Source organism: Lygodium microphyllum, chromosome 14 (genome assembly GCF_053477565.2).
Source record: "Lygodium microphyllum isolate KBCC chromosome 14, Lygodium_microphyllum_v1.1.10, whole genome shotgun sequence".
NCBI lineage: Eukaryota > Viridiplantae > Streptophyta > Polypodiopsida > Schizaeales > Lygodiaceae > Lygodium > Lygodium microphyllum.
The window spans coordinates 27255054-27271873 of NC_141148.1; the positions used below are offsets into that span (position 1 = coordinate 27255054).

Consider the following 16820-nt stretch of genomic DNA (forward strand, 5'->3'; position numbering starts at 1 on the left):
GGGTTATGGAGATGAAGGTGAAATGGGCTATAGAGTTTGGGTTCCAAGCATGAAAAAGGTGCTACGCAGCTTGGATGTGGTATTTAATGAGTCAAAGCTGCTGAAAAACGTCACATCTAATGCCTCAAACAAAAAGAAAGTTAAATTTCAGCATGATCAATTACTTGAGCAGCCATCAGTCATTGAAAATGCAGCTCCTTTTGATGCTGATTATGACAATCATCGTATCATTATTGAGCCAAATGAAAATGGGCAACAAGGGGATGCTGAACATCAACTTGAGCACCAATATTAGCATACTGAAAATGAATTACAGCAGCCTGAAATTATATTACACCAACCTGAACATGCAGTTCAGCAGCCAAACAATGAGATCATTGACATTCCCTTGGATGTGGATCCATTACTTGATAACACAGATCATTGGGTAAGAAGTTCTACACGTGTCAAAAGACCTATACAAAGATTTGATCCTTCTTTGGATTGCATTTTGCTCACAGATGAAGGTGACCCTCTTACGTATAAAGAGACCTTATCATGTGAACTAAAGAAAAAGTGGGAGCTAGCTATGCAAGAAGAAATGAAGTCACTATATCAGAATGATACTTGGGATTTGGTTACATTGCCCAAGGATAGGAAAGCCATTCCTAATAAATGGGTCTATAAAATCAAATGTGTGGATGGCAAACCCAAATACAAAGCCATACTTGTGGCTAAGGACTATACACAAAAGGAGGGCGTTGATTCTCAACAAGTGTTTTCTGTTGTTGTCAAAATGACCATTCTTTGAGTGTGATTTGCCATTGTAGCATCTATGGATGTTAAACTTGATCAGATGGATGTTAGAACTGCATTTTTGCATGGTGATCTGGAAGAAAAGTTGTACATGAAACAGCTTGAAGGCTTTGTTATACAAGGAAAGGAGCATTTGGTATGTAAGCTTAAGAGAAGCTTGTATGGTTTGAAACAGGCTCCTAGACAATGGTATAAAAAGTTTGATGCCTTCATGCTTTCACATGGATTTAAAAGGAGTAGTGCAGATCACTGCTTATATATTAAGAAGACTGACGATGGAAGCCTTATTATGCTTATGCTTTATGTGGATGATATGCTAATTGTTGGTACATAAAAACCAGATTAATGCATTGAAAAGACAGCTGAATTCAGCGTTTTCCATGAAGGATTTGGGAGCAGCTAAACATACTTTGGGCATGCGTGTAACACGAGATAGAGAGCAACAGCTCTTATTTCTCTCACAAGAAATAGTACATCAGCAAAGTACTTGATCGTTTTTCTATGGCTGATGCTAAGCCTCTTAGTGTACCTTTTCCACCTTATCTTAAGCTTAGCAAAGCAAATTGCCCAAAAGATGATAAGGGAGCCAGTACTACGAAGGGTGTTCCTTATGCTTCAGCTTGTGGTTCACTCATAACAAAACATTCTTCAAATAGAATTTCACAAGAAATACCTTGAGCCACAAGAGTATTTATCGAAGTCTTGGAAGTGGACTTCGCTTTTTTGTTCTCATGACATTCACAATCACCTCTTGAAAATGACCCGTTTGATGGCAAGCGAAACAACGGTCCTTTAAACGATCCTTGCTACAAGTAACCTTATGCTTGCCATTTGTTTTCTTATGCAACTCTGAGATTGGCTAACGAGTTGCTATTGGGGTGGATGATTTCTTTGACTTAAAGATTACAACAGCTTAATGGAAACCCGCAATCAACTGGCTACCTCAACTTGCAGCTAAAGTGTTATCAATTTTTTCTACATACCTATAGATATCCTCGAGCAAGTGAAGAGGATTGTTGAGCACTTCATTCTAATAGTTTGAGGGCAATCCAAAAAGGTATCACATGTAAAGCAATGCTTAAGGATCGTCCAAGGCAATCATTTTATGTAATAAATCTTTAAATTCCTACGAGCATGCATCCAAGCTCTTCTTTTCCACATCAAGCTCAAATAATTTTCGAAAATTTTCAATTTGAACACCAATCACAAAGCATTTTCAAAAAACAATTTGAAAATCAGTCCAAGTCATCAGCTTAGGGCATAGACCCGTTCATCAAGCTCATGCTTTCCCCTTTCATATGATTCGTATCTACCCGATGCACTAAGCATCATAGAACTAATACAAATCAAAATATGCCGTACATTTGGCCAGTCATGAATTGATGTTCGTTTCATAATATTTATTCTCCCACATTCCTTCTCCCCTTTAAAGGAATCGTGTTGGAATTGAAGAAGCAACATTCTCATGGCTGTGGCTTCCACAGCACAAACAAAGAATAGGAAGCACGAAGCTCGGCTAATTGTCGTTGCATTTCTTTTATTTCAGCTTGGAGACACGCCAGAGGGACAAATATCCATCCGATTTGAAGAATGAAGAAGCTTTGAAATGCTGCTTGTGCAATTGTTCGAGTTCGCAAATGGGCATCCTCCATGTGCTAAGGTTCAATGGGAATAGGCACATTGAAAGAAGACACCCCGTGAGAAGACATGGGGTCCATAAGAGAAGAGGTTTTGGAGAGAGAAATAGAAATGATGATTTAAAAATCAGGAAGTGCGACAAAGGAGAGCAAAAGAAGCAAAAACGGTTTGCATTTAATGCAAAACTAGAACCTTTTTTTTGGTAGCAAGTGAGGGGGTAGTCTTGGTCATGAGTTAGCCATATTAGCCAAATCTTGTTTTTTTAAAGAGAGAGCATTGTCCCCCAAAGCACATATGGAAAAATAAGACCCCCCCCCCAAGACAATCAACTAGATGGCTAAACCATCGTCCCTCCATGATTGACTGTTCTGTCTGCCACTAACGTCACAACCAAGTCACACGACTCCTCGTATCCCCCCATCCACCTATCGATGACTGACTGTTCTGTCTCAGCCTCTCCCTCTCTCCTTCATCAGCATGACCGCTATTCCTAATCCTACAGATAAAATTGACAACTGACCATCCTATCTACCATTACCATCATAGCCAGGGTGCCCAACTTCTCCCAACTCCCTATCCACCTACCGGAGACAACATTGTTCTCCCTATCTCCACCTCTCATCTCAATCTCTTTTACTCTCCTTGTTTAGCGTGGCCTTTATTGGTCCTATAGATAACATTGATGACCAATAATGTGCAAAGCCAAAAGACAAAACAATTCTCTCTCTTTTTGCCATGATAATCGACATTTTTCCCTCTTCTCTACCACCACGTCGGTTGCCACAAGAATAATTTATATGCCCTTCTCTCTCTCCCTGATTCCCTATCTGAAATCCTAAACTAACAATGATATTTGAGCAATATTTAAGGCCAATGTTGATGTTAAAATAAACATTAACATTAAATGTCAAGTTAAAGTAACATTTGGTGTTACACTAGCATTTAAATCAAGAATAACATTAACATTAAATCCCAAGCAATGGATGTCAGTGTCAACCAAAAGGCCGATGTTTATCATAGCCACAAAATTTCGGCCTCCAATGATGGTGTGCCATCGTCCTAGAGTGGCAACTCCCTAGACTCCAATCATCAGGAATTGCCAAAAAATCTTATGCACAAACACCGACTCAACACAAAACGGAAACGTAAGTACAAAACAAAAAACATACCTTGCTCTTGTATCCACTGCCCGCAACACATGCCTCCCACACACACATCTCACGCCAACAATGTAGCATATCACCCTTAACAAGATAAATGTGTACCTCTCAAGCATGAACCATCACTGTTCCATGAGCAAAACTGATTTTCTGCACGTCATCAGATCTGGCGTCCAATTGCACATTGATGCTCTAATACCAATGAAACATCCCCCTATGATCCAACCTGCACATTGAGACACGACAAAAGCCACACTCACCACAAAGGGGACTGTACATCAGGCTCACCTTCTAGCTATAGAGCCAAACGCGCTCACCCCTGGGCCTAGGAACTAGCAGCACAGTGCACTCCATGCCACGACCACATCCCAAGGGTTGGCATCCCATACCACCAACCCACACCATCCCAGTGTACGAATGCATCATCCAACAGGCAAAGAGTCCAAGAGTGGTAATCACACAAATGAATGTGTGAATGTGTACAATAGGGACTAAGCGGCCCTAACCGTAAAGTGTCCTTAGTCCATTCCCACTAAGTCACTTCGTAACAAGCATGACATGCTACTAGCACCCATCCAAATGTCCAAGGAGATGAAAGAATTGCTAGTGACTGAATCAAAGATCTATCCACGACTAGATAGAAAGCTTACCCTATAGATACAAAACACAAAAATGTGCAAATTGAAGTGCAATAAGGTTTCTCATTAAACCTTTTATATATCACTATTGCTAGTAATTATAAGACTGGTGCCTTACAAGAAACTAGTTCAAGAGGAGATATAACTCATAGTTCACCAATGTTTCCAACATTGGATTAGCATACCAAGTATCAAATAGTATACTAGGTGTTCCCATTACAGTCTATTACAAAATAAAATGTTTGTAAGCTATGACATGGATGAGAGCTATTGCATAGAGCATACAAATGTGTCAATGAAAAAAAGTCCAAATCCTCAAGATGCCAAGGACAATACTTTCATTGCAATTTAAAGTTGATTCTTGTGAGAAAACTAGAAATTTGATGAGAAACCAATCACAAGTATAATCTTTGAGTAAAGATATCTTTTGTTGCATTACTTAGTGACTCTTTATACAAGCATTAGGCTACAACTAGTACATTTCATGTGGCCACTCTTTAGTGCCAACTCATCCATCCACTTATCCACCCACTTCGCTATCCTTATTCATCTACTCTTCTAAGTCTAGTTCATATACTCATGCATCAAATATGTTAATAACCCCCCTTGATGTGTGGTCATTCATTATCGATTGTTTTGGATTTTAATTTTTGTTGCATTTAGAGTAGGATAGGATCAAGAAATCGAAACGAATCACTTTAGGGGTGTTGCTATATAACAAGCCCAAACAAAGGAAAAATGGGGAAAAAGAGTACTTAAATGTGTTAATACCACAAGGGAGCAAGCAGAGAGGTCAAGGCTATGCAGAACAAGGGTTTAAGGCCCCAAAGGCAAGGGGGAAGCTCATTTTCACCATTAGCAATGAGAGAGAGAGAGAGAGCTTGAGAGAGCTCTTGAGCTTCAAGCGAATCGATCAGCTTATAGAGGAGTTTTTTATGCATATCAAGTATATAAAATTACTAGAGATGTGGTGTGACTACAAAGTTACTTTTGCTTCCCCTTCCTCCCCCAAAAGTCCCCTATCATGCCCATAAGCATGTGTGTAACATAATCAGGATGTTAGTGAATGATTTTTGACTAGTTTGATTTTGAAAGTTGTTCCCTTGGCTACATCATTAGTGGAATTTGCAGCTTGTTAGGATTTGATTGTCTAATTGATGTTCTTGGCATTAGGCATTGTTGGCTGTTGTCTTTGCTTCTTCGTCTTGTACTTTTGCACCTAGCTTTGGCCTTTTGTTTTGGCTCTAGCTTTGGCTTGATTTTTGTGGATTGATATACTTGATTTAAAATTGGGAAGGTCTTACCAACATGGCATTCTTTATCCATGGGTAGTGTCTAATCCCCAAAATGATTTACATGCATATATTAGCTATTTATCTTTTATTCATGAAATGCAAGATGTGTGCACATGGAGCCACAATTACATTGTGCGGGAATCATACAGATGACAGGTTTCATGCCCAACTTGCTCATATAAACTAGCACTTGATATACAACAATAGTATTGAACAAGACACATATGACTATTAATGAGGTCTTAACTTTTCAGCCTGCAAAGCACATGAATGGTTCATGGCTCAAGGAGATTGAAGCCATTCAACGTTCTTATCCTCTTCTTCTCTTTGGCTCTGGTGCTTCTCTCCTTCCTGGCAAGCAAGCTACACACCTTCTTTAATGGAGGTGATTTTCCTTGCAATATTCAGAGGTTGTCCTTGCAAGCTTCTCCTACTTTGTTACCCCTAGCTCTAATAATATCGATGGCACAAGAGATTACCATGAGCCAAGTGAGCTCTTGAAGACTTGCTTGCAAGGGACCACCATGAGCCAAGAGATTGCCTTGTTTGAGAGATGGTCTGAGAGCTCCACAGCCATGCGTATCCTTCCTTGTACTCCCAATTTGCCGAGCGCATGGTAGAGCATGTAAGGCCCACGAGGGTGCGCCTGCAGCAATACAAGGCTTCATTCTAGTGTGGAGGAGTACATGGGCATTAGGCTGGACAACACATTCACATTGGGCATCTTGTGCGTGATGGAGCTTTGCCATCTAGGCACTTTCCAGTACTGCTAATGTTGTTGCCTTGTTTGTAGCATAGTTGATGGCTTGACCTCTTTGGCTATTTGAAGGACATGCATGAAGACCTACCAAAGTTGCTTATCACATGCTCAATTGTACCCTTGGATTATTGGAGAGATGCACAAGGGCTAGGTCAGGCCCATTGTAGTAGGTCCCTCTCCTCTTCAAAAAATATATTATCCATGTTTTTCCTCTTTCAATACAAGTTCAATACAAGGTGAAGGGCTTAGAATATTTGCACTTAGGGTTTAGGATGAGCTGTGTGGATATGGTAGTTGGGCCGTAAGGTGGGTTCAAATCTTGCTATCCACTTGAGCAATTTCTTGACTATACTAAGATGATGATAAGAAGAAGTAAACTAATGGCCTAATCCTTATGAATATCTAAACTTGATTCTATAACTAAGAAGAGAGCAATCTCACAAATGAGCCTTCGTAGAGAATCAACAAAATAGAGAGCATATTCCACTAAGAACTAAACCCTACCATAGCTAGTCATAGCTTAACTTGGCTCTAATACCATATTAGAAAACATGGATCTAGAGCTAGGACATGGCTATAAAGAATCATAAACTAAATATGCCATGATAAAAATGGTAATTAATAGAAAATAAGAAATTAATGAGAAACCAATCAAAAATATAAGCTTCAAGTAAAGATAGCTTTTGTTGCATTACTTAGTCCCTCTTTATATAGCATATTAAAACACTCTTTACAGCTGATTAGCATTTTGAAACAGTCCCAAAACACGCTTAATTAATGAAAAACACAAATTTGGTGCATAGTTTGATAGAGTTTCAATGGTTCCCCAAAACCCTAATTTTTTGGGACACCCTTCAACATCTACAAATAGACAAGCTGCCCACCATTCAGCCTTATCCTTTTATGTAAGTTTCTCACTCTACCATGAAAATTTCAGCCATCAGCCACCTATCATCTACTATCCAACTATCACTCACTGCAACCCATCACTATCTAGCCCTAGGCAGCTTGTTTTCAGCCATCGCCCTCTTGTTTGGAGGTCTCCATCTGTTGCGTCATCATAGCACCTGATTAGCCTGCGTTTTCAGTATCTAGTGCTAGGCGACAAACTGCTGCCATCTCTCCCACTGAGCCACTACTCCAAGACCTAAGTTTTCACTTTCCAGCAGCAATCTACATCAACAAACACCTCTCCTGTTGTTGCCTAAGTTCCCTGAACTCTATAGCGATTAGCATTTGGTGTTTCCTACACTCCGACACTCCAACTGGTGGTTATTGTACTTGGGATCCGTCTCCAATGGACGTCACTCTCCAACACTGCATTGCTTTTCCCTTGGGCATTCTATACACTCTTATATTCATTTACACCATTCATTCACTTCAAAGTTTCTTCTCTGTGTTTCAGTTTTGAGATTTTTACATTTTGCATTTTGTGTTTTGCGTTTAGGGTTTGAGTTTTGCTTGTCTCTATTTGAGTCTTTGTGTTTAAGTCCTAGTCGTACATGTTTTTCCTCAATGCAAGCCCTAGTATAACTTCACATGATATTAGAGCCAACGCTCTTCTAAAGAGTATCCTACGGTGATTGTGGACTCGATTCTCACTCATAATGTCTCTGGCACCTTCTTCTTCGGATCCTGTGACACCCTATCAAGCTTCTCCATCATTGGAGGCTTTAAGAAGGCATTATGATCTCGAGGAGGTAGACATAGCTTCACCTTTACCATCTTCTTCTTTTCGTTTTAGTCATCTTACAAATGAAGAGTTTGAGTACTTGCGCATCACGTTTAGTTCGGTTTACACTCCTCCAACGAGTGCTACTACATTTGGACCGATTGGTGAGATTGGCCATCTCTCTCATCTTGGAAGGACCATGACATTCAGCACATCTCACGATCCATCTCCTTTATCTCGGCCAAGCCTTATGTCAAGTTCGTATAACCCTTTTGAGTCATATGATCCAAAACCCTCTGTTGTTTCTCCTTTTGGTGTATAGGAGTCAAATGGTTTTTAGTACATTACATTCAATAGAGAAGACTCTCAAAGCAAATACCCTTCATCATGTATGTCTCTACCATCTATTATTTGAGCAAGCAAACCACACTTCTAAACTTTGTCCCATCCCACCACTATCTTCTCCACATTTTGATCTACTCGCATCTTCATTCCAAAATCTTAGATTACATTTCACTTCCGCTCAAAGCACACTAGGGATTGGATCTTCCATCTCCACTCCTAATATCTTCTCATTCTCCCTCCCACCATCTACCTACCCTCCATTCACTCCACCTCTTAGTGCATTGTTAGGAGGAATGCCACCCTTTAGCATTGTACCTTCCACATACCCCTACTTTACCACATCCTTCCACTCTGGGACACTTGTGATGGGCATCCCCATCACTAACCCTGAATACTCACAAACCCCCCACCCGACCTTTCAAACATAAGGATATCCATATTCTGCATATAGACTATCGTCACACATCCCTTGGGTCACTCCTAAGCAAGGATTTCCATTCTCTACTCTCAATGTCCCTATCCCCTCACCTTGAACTCCACAGGCGGTTACCATGCCCATACCCAATCTATCCTTGCCTACATTTGGATCTGCTATGCACACTTCATGTATGCATGGTGGGCACTATGGGACAAGTGTACTTCACTCCATCTCCCTATCCACCCTACCCCCATTACACACCTTCTCCATCTCCTAGCATTATCACTCCTGTTGCAACGGCCAAGAATGCCTTCACGGATAAGACTCGTTTTAACGGATAGAATTTCACCACTTGCTCTAACTTCATGCAACAATTGCTTGAATCTCAAGGACTTTGGAACCTTGTTATTAATAACAAGCTTATGTCGAACCCTCAATTAGCTTACTCTGATCACATCCATCAATGATAAGCCCACAATGCCACAACCAGTGTTGAGTTAATGCAAGGGTTGCTTCCTGAGTTTCACTCTCAATTACAGCATTTTGTCCTCGCATTTGAGCATCGGTGTCATCTCATTGACCGCTATGTGGCTTGAGATGGCACTCAATGTATCAATCTCGATTTTGAGCTTCAGGAGTTTTCCATTAAGGAAGGAGACAATTTGAAAGTCAAGTTGGCCGAAAATAGGCGGTTATTCGCCGAGTTCATCACTACTTGCTCTCCAAAGTCAAACGACGATCAACTTATATTCTTCTTGAATAAGTTGACTGAAAAATATTTTAATTTCATCTAGCACATTATCTCACAGCCTAGATTGCCAATCTTCTACGAGTTTCAGTATCCGTTCTTGCATTACGTGAGGCTGGACGATCAAGTCCACAAGAAATCCTCATCACAGTCTTATTCAAAGCAAAGGGGGTTGGTTGCCTCTTCTTCCGAAGGAAAAACCAACAAGGGCAAAAACTTGCAAGATGCGAAGGCAAGCCAAAATAAGAGTGACACCACTTCCCTCGAAGGAAACAAAAAACCACAATCCCTTTGGCAACAAATTCCTAAGAAAAATGCATTTTGCACACACTACCAAAGGTCAGGCCGTGTGGACGATGAGTGTCGTACCAAGGCCCAAGGTCTTTCTCCTAGAAAACCACAATAGAGTGTTGTGACTACCTCCACTCCAGCAGGCCAATCCAATGGGGCTACACTTCCCACTGTTGCATCATCTGCCCCAATGGCTACTAGACATGTGGCACACAAACAATCTAAGCACAGTCTCTCCTTCACTACTCTTGAAGGATTGGCTAATTGGTCTACTAGTGACTCACCTATTACAATTTACGCATCCATTCCTAGAATATCCAATGCACTTTCTAGAACCACTTATCCACCTCGTTGTACGTGATGGTGGCCACACACTTAGCCTTTCTCTTTTTAGACTTCCACTGCATACTTACATACTCATTGCATTGCACTTAGCTTTGCTTTCTTTTATTTTATTTTCAATTTTGTTTTTTGGAGCGTCTCATTGCTCACTGCTCACATTTATGCTTGCAAATTTTGATCTCTTTTGCAGGGTTTTGTATTTTAGTATGAAGGGCTAACATGCACGCTTGCACCATGTTGTGCTAAGAATTGCTCTTAGCCACTTAAACAGCCCCAAAACATGCTTATTTTAGGCTTATTTTAGCCAAAACCCTAAAACGGGGAGCGGATCAAGAGAGTTAAGTGGGAGAGGATCTAGAACCCTACTTTTCTATAAATTGGCAGTCAGCCCTCCACTCTTTCCCCAATCTCGTTTTTGCAGGTTTCAGGTGTTATCAGCTTGTTGCCCACACCCCGTTCGCAAGGGACATCTCAGCCCTTGCTGTCCATCACTGTTCCCTACAGCCTGGCACTTGTTTCCAGCCCTCCACATACTGATTGCTGCTGTTTCTGCCTAGGGACTAACTGCTGATCATCTGCCCTGCTGTTGTACAGCCTGCCACGTCAGGAAACTGCTGCGTTTGCAGGCCCCAGTTGCCGCCCTGGCAGTTTTCTCTCCTGCTGCAATCACTGCAGTTTTTCTCTCTCCTATAAGCTGTCTTACCTGCATATTTAGTCTTTCTCTCTCCTGCAAGCTACCCTACCTACGTTTTTAGTCTTTCTCTCTCCTCACTGCTGGCAGTTTTCTCTCTCCTGCTGCAATCGCTGCAGTTTTTCTCTCTCCTGTAAGCTGTCTTACCTGCGTTTTTAGTCTTTCTCTCTCCTGCAAGCTACCCTACCTACGTTTTTAGTCTTTCTCTCTCCTCACTGCTTTTTGCATCAGATCCAGCTTCTCACTGCTGCGTTTGCTCGTGTTCGACATCTGGAGGCTGCCTTGCTGCGATTCGGGATCCGTTCGGAGAAAGACACTCTCCAACTCATTACCCCTACCCTGATCCTTGAGATACAGGAGTTCGAGGTTCAGTATTCATTCACTGCATAGTGTGTTTGCTGCATGAGCATCGTATTATTAGTAGTTATATCATTTCATTTATTAAATGTGTTCATTGTCTCTGAGTTACCCTAACCCTAACCCTAACTGTGTTATTTTATCAGTCTGTGCTTTGTCGTACATTTTTTGTTTATACTTCTGTGTTAGGGTATTTTCTTTACACACCGGTCCTTTTTAAGCTAGAGAGAGATTATGCACGCTATTCCTTTCATGGTTCCATCTACTTGGAGTTTTACTCTTCTACCAACATGGAGGCTTCCCCTCCCTCAATAGATCGTGTAGCATCTCTCTCTTGATGCTATCATAGCGGAGACTTCTATCCTTGCTCTTCTTGTAGGGTTGCTTTATCATTTTCATCCATATGGTTCTCAGCACCACATGAAAACCAACATCATTAGACTCCTCTTCCTTCTTCGACATCGACATCGACATCCAGGTTCAGAGGATGCTCCTACCCTTCTTGGTATTCTACAAGTTTCAACACTTATCTTCAACATCGGCATTTTCCTGCCTATTGTACCTTCCCCTATGCATTGCATAATTTCATCATCTTTGTACTAAGGTGCTCGGAAAAGTGAACGATTTTCCCACGAGGAACACTCTCCAAGTGACACCCACTGCATGAGTATTCTTCAACATGTAGCATACTATGCATCCCATTTTGCAGAGCACCACTAGACGGATCCTAAGCTATTTCCATCGACAAATTACACCACCATCCTTGTTCACACAATACTTCTTCACATTTTTCTTGTCATCGATATCCTCGAGTGGTTGGGTAAGCTTGTATTGTTTTATGATGTGTTGGGTATATTATCCCTACTCCCATCTTCTGGGTCAATGTTACTTAATCGGTTGCCATACCTGAAATTCACTTTCCACAACCAAAAAAAAAGGCGTGCAATATGGTTCCATGTGCCTTTGTAGAGCTTGGTGGGCCATTGAGTAGCCAACGAGCATCCTTTGTCCGATGACCTATCCTCTCTAGGGTGACTACCTGGACTCCCTTGGCAAGATAACCATCGCCTCTATAGTCTTGATAGGCCACTGGGCAACCAACATGCACCCTTTGTCTGATACCCTAGCTGCTTTGGGGTAGGATGCCTTGGGGTAAACTTTGCTCACATTTCCTTTTAGGCTCAATATCGGGCTTGAGAGGATGTGTTGAGCTAAAATACGCTTTACAATTGAATTAATGAAAAATGCAAATTTGATGCACAGTTTGAGAGAGTTTCAGTGGTCCCCCAAAACCCTAATTTTTTGGGGCACCCTTTAACATCTATAAATAGACAAGCTGCCAACCATTTAGACTTATCCTTTTGTGTAGACTTCTCACTCTAACATGCAAATTTCAGCCATCAACCACCTACCGTCTGCTGTCTAGCTCACCAACTACAACCCACATCACTATCCAACCATAGGCAGCCTATTTTCAGCCATCGCCCTCTTGTTTGGAAGTCTCCAACTGCTATGTTATCATAGCACCTAGTTAGCTTGCGTTTTCAGCATCTGGTGCCAGGTGACAAGTTGCTGCCATCTCTCCCACTCGGCCACTATTACAGTACCTGCGTTTTTGCCATCCAGCAAGTTGTCTGCATCAATAAACACCTCCCCTATTGCTGCCCCAATTCCCTAACACTCTAATGATCAACATTTGGTGTTTCTATACTCCGACACTACGACTAGTGGTTACTGCACTTGAGATCTGTCTCTGGTGGATGTCATTCTTCAACACCACATTGCTCTGCCCTTGGGCATTCTATAAACTCTTACATTTATTTACAACATTCATTCACTTCAAAGTTTCTTCTCTCAATGTTTGTCTGTGTTTAAGTTTTGAGTTTTGAGTTTTGCATTTTGCGTTTTGCGTTTAGGGTTTAAGTTTTGCTTGTCTCTATCTGAATCTTTAAGTTTCAGTCTTGCTCATACATGCTATGTTTTCTCAGTGCAAACCCTAGCATATCTTCACACTTAGTTATCCTTATCCATCCACTCTTCTAAGCCTAGTTCATATGCTCACGCATCAAATATGTTAACAATTCTTGACTAAAGATCTACACAATATAGCATATTTGATTAGGTAAAAGGATTTCCCCTGAGACAGTGGCTACTTGGAAATTAGTTTAATATAGCATATTGATTCTTTACTAAAGATCTACACAATATAGCATATTGAATCAGGGAAAGGGATTTCCCCTAAGGCAACGGCTACTTGAAAATTAGTTCAAGAGTCAATTATTTAGCTTCACCTTTGAAGACATTATCCACCACAAGCTCACCGACATGCAACATTCCCTCATATCCAACTTTTAGCAATTAAAACAAGGTGCTAAGGAATTCTGCAGCTGCTTAGGGTCTCTGGTAGATTGTGTCAGGTCTTCTTCACCAACCTTTACAAGAAAGAAAAGAATGGACAGCAACACAGAAGTCTAATGCGAGCCAAACTTACCCGCAAAGAAATGGAACACCCATTACCAGTCTGGTGATGCTCACCAATATGGATACAAATTTTATTTGCGAAGTACAGGAAAGTTAATGACTGACTTTAGAGCCCTTAATGACTTGCACGATCACCAAGCTTACAAATGGGCTAGCTCATCATAAGCATATGAGTCCAAAAAGAAAAGCTAATGGTGTTGAATTTTTCAATTATGAAAAATTTCCTCATGAAATCCATACACACATTGGCATATAGAGTTTTACTTGTTGCTAACTTTCCAATGAGCCCTATAAACCACGCATCAACCCACTTACCTTGTTCTGTAAACTCTGTCTTCCTCCTTTTCAAAATGTCAAACCGCTCTTGAACCTGAAGAAATCAATGGCAAAACCCTCTTAATTTCTAAATATAACACCAAAATGAACCAAATGCCGTATTTAAGACAAAAAATCTCACATTTTGTAAGCATGATGCATTCAGAAATCTAGACACGAACCTAAAGTATAAAAGACAATAATTGTGAGAGTGTGCAACGGAAGAAGAACACAAACACGAAGAGTGAAAGGAAGAGAGACACTGATATGAATGCAGAAAATAGAAGGAGAAATCTGCACTGATCTGAACATGGAATGCTGAATACAATCTGGACTGATCAGTCTGTGCGTACAGGCTGAAGCATCAATGCAGGCACCAGATCAGGTTGATGATAGAGAAGTATGCAAGATCAGGTTGATGATAGAGAAGTATGCAAGATGACAAAGGTAGAGTGCTCAAAATCTACCAAACACTGTGCAGCCAAGTGGTTTTTTGGGGTTTTTTGTATTTGAGTATTTTTTTGGGGGAGCTTTTTCCAATTCTTATTAAAGTTTTACATCTCTTCATTTGATGGTAAAAGGTTATCCCAATACTTGTTATTTGAGAAGTTGGTTTTTGCTTTGCTGCAAGAAGGCCAATCTCAGCAAAACAGATCCATTATGCATATTACAAATCAAGCTTTTGTGACTAGTTAGAAAGGTCAAGAAAAAGCTACCTTTTCTACTATTAAGCATAAATCTAGACAGATTATTCAAGCAAAGAAGGTTGATAGGATGAGAAGATAAATAAGAGTAAAAGCTTTTGAAGGTATTGTACGACAAACATCTTTCCATTCAGGATTGTCCTAAACTAGCTACAAAGGAGACTAGTATAGTTGGTTGCAAATGTCTCTCATTCTAATCCAAAATCTGCAAATGTTGTGCAAGATGTAGAATGAGCATTTAGTGCACAATGGAGGCATGATACTTTACTAAATGATTCTTGCATGTCTATTGTGGATTCAAAGGTATGCTGTTTTCATAGTAGCATCACCATAATTGCACTAATACTTCGTACTGTACTGTACCACAGGTACCATACTATACCTATTCGTACCATACAGTATCCACTTAGTGGATACTTCTTTGCTCATCTGATCCACACTTTGGGATGAGTTGAATACTCCTTATGTTAATATGATTTTTGTATGGGATTATTTTGATTGAGATTTAAACACCATTCCTAGCTTTTTTTGTCATTTTTAAAAAAATATGTTTTAAGTGGCTGTTGAAAGAAAATAACATTTTTTTATCATATTGTACCTTTTAAAAAATAAGGTACCATTCGGTACCATATTTTACACCATGGGTACTGCTCAGCATATTACTTTCAAGATAGTTAGTTGACTTCCCTTGAGGCTACCCTTAAGGGTAGCATTGTGATGTGTGTCAATAACTACTCTTATCCTATTTAAGAAGATGGTAAAATTGAGTTCATTGTTGCTAATGGTAGTATTTTCACACTTTTCAATGTTATATATATGCCAAATAACAAAACAATTTGTTGTTAGTTTCTGTAGCTTGTCAAGATTGGCTTCATCATCAAATTTGTGGATCGCAAATGTATTGTTCATGATCTGTCATGTGGTGATACAATTGTTGCATCTGATTCGCTATATCATGGGTTGAACTTCGAGATATGCTAAGGTTTGAAAAAAAAAACATTGAGTGCACGACCACGACTGAAATACAAAGAACTCAAACACAAACACAAAAACATAAAACACAAATAGAGAAGAAAGAGAACTTCGAGGTGAATGAATGAATGATGTAAATGAAGGAAAGAGTGAAACAATATGCTCCAAGGGGAGAGCTGTCCAACAACCAACGACTCTCGTGAAAGCAAGCTGAGGAAAGTGTCGATGTGTGTCATCCACCAAAGATGGATCTTAAGTGCTCTAACCACCAATCAAAGCAAAGGTTGATGAAGAAAAGTCTTGAGATCGCAAAAACAAGCTCAAAGGCCAAGGGGCCAAGGGTTTGTCCCATAAGCAAACACCCTAACTTTAGGAGGATTTGTATCTATAAATAGGAGACTACCCAACCACTTCTCTTCGTCCCTTGTTTTGCGCATTATCCTAGTTTCTCCCAACCTCCATCCATCAGGTGTCTCATTCAGCTTCTTCCCATTGGAGGTATGAGACCATAAGATGACAAGAATTCATTTGGTACAAACTATGCGCAACGAAGTGGAGCGGATTAACTGGAGCATCCTCTAGCACATGGAAACATGGCACCTATTTTATTGATCACTCTCTTCCAAATTAGTCAAACATCTTATGTTATAGCCCTTCTTTAGCTTGTTTACATCTAAATCATCCCCCAAGCCACTCATTCTAGCCCTTGTTTCTACCCACAACTATACATCGCCGCATTTCTGGCAAAAGGTATAAAACTTATTCTTTTAAGACAAGTAATGCCAAGAGAGTCTTTGTGAGATTTGGACCTTACCACTCCCTTTCTCCTTCAAAGACGGAGATTGAGCATTGGCATTGGAATGTGGTCCATATGTAGGAGCAATCAAGGGTGGGACACGTTCTAAATAGGTAGGTGATTCCTTTCCACTCCCTGAATCCTTCAATGAACAAGGTAGTTCTTTAGCACAAGAAAAGGGTTTGTGCAATTAAGCAATTGGGGAAGGTGGTACAATGTGCACAAGGGGGATTCCCCACACAACAAGGCCTCAAGAGAGAGTGATGCACTTGCGGATATGGTGGGGGTGCATATTGCACATGTGGCATTCCTAAGCAACAAGGCAACAAGGTGCAAAGTGGTACATCTCTAAGTGTCTAGTGATGGCCTAAAACCTAAATGTACATTAGAGACAACGTGAGC

At 40.5% G+C, this 16820-nt stretch overlaps 1 protein-coding gene across 2 annotated transcripts in view; it reads right to left on the minus strand.

The window, feature by feature from the left end:
- The window catches only part of LOC148025430 (C2H2 and C2HC zinc fingers superfamily protein), a 115002-nt gene that overhangs the window by 35201 nt on the left and 62981 nt on the right, over nt 1–16820 (minus strand). For both annotated transcript variants that reach the window (XR_015693095.1, XM_087692558.1), the window contains exon 8: nt 13947–14001. Coding sequence is in view for 1 of the 2 variants with exons in the window: in XM_087692558.1 (XP_087548684.1) it covers nt 13947–14001 (55 nt within the window). In the remaining variant the exon portion in view is untranslated. The remainder of the gene's footprint in view (nt 1–13946; nt 14002–16820) is intronic.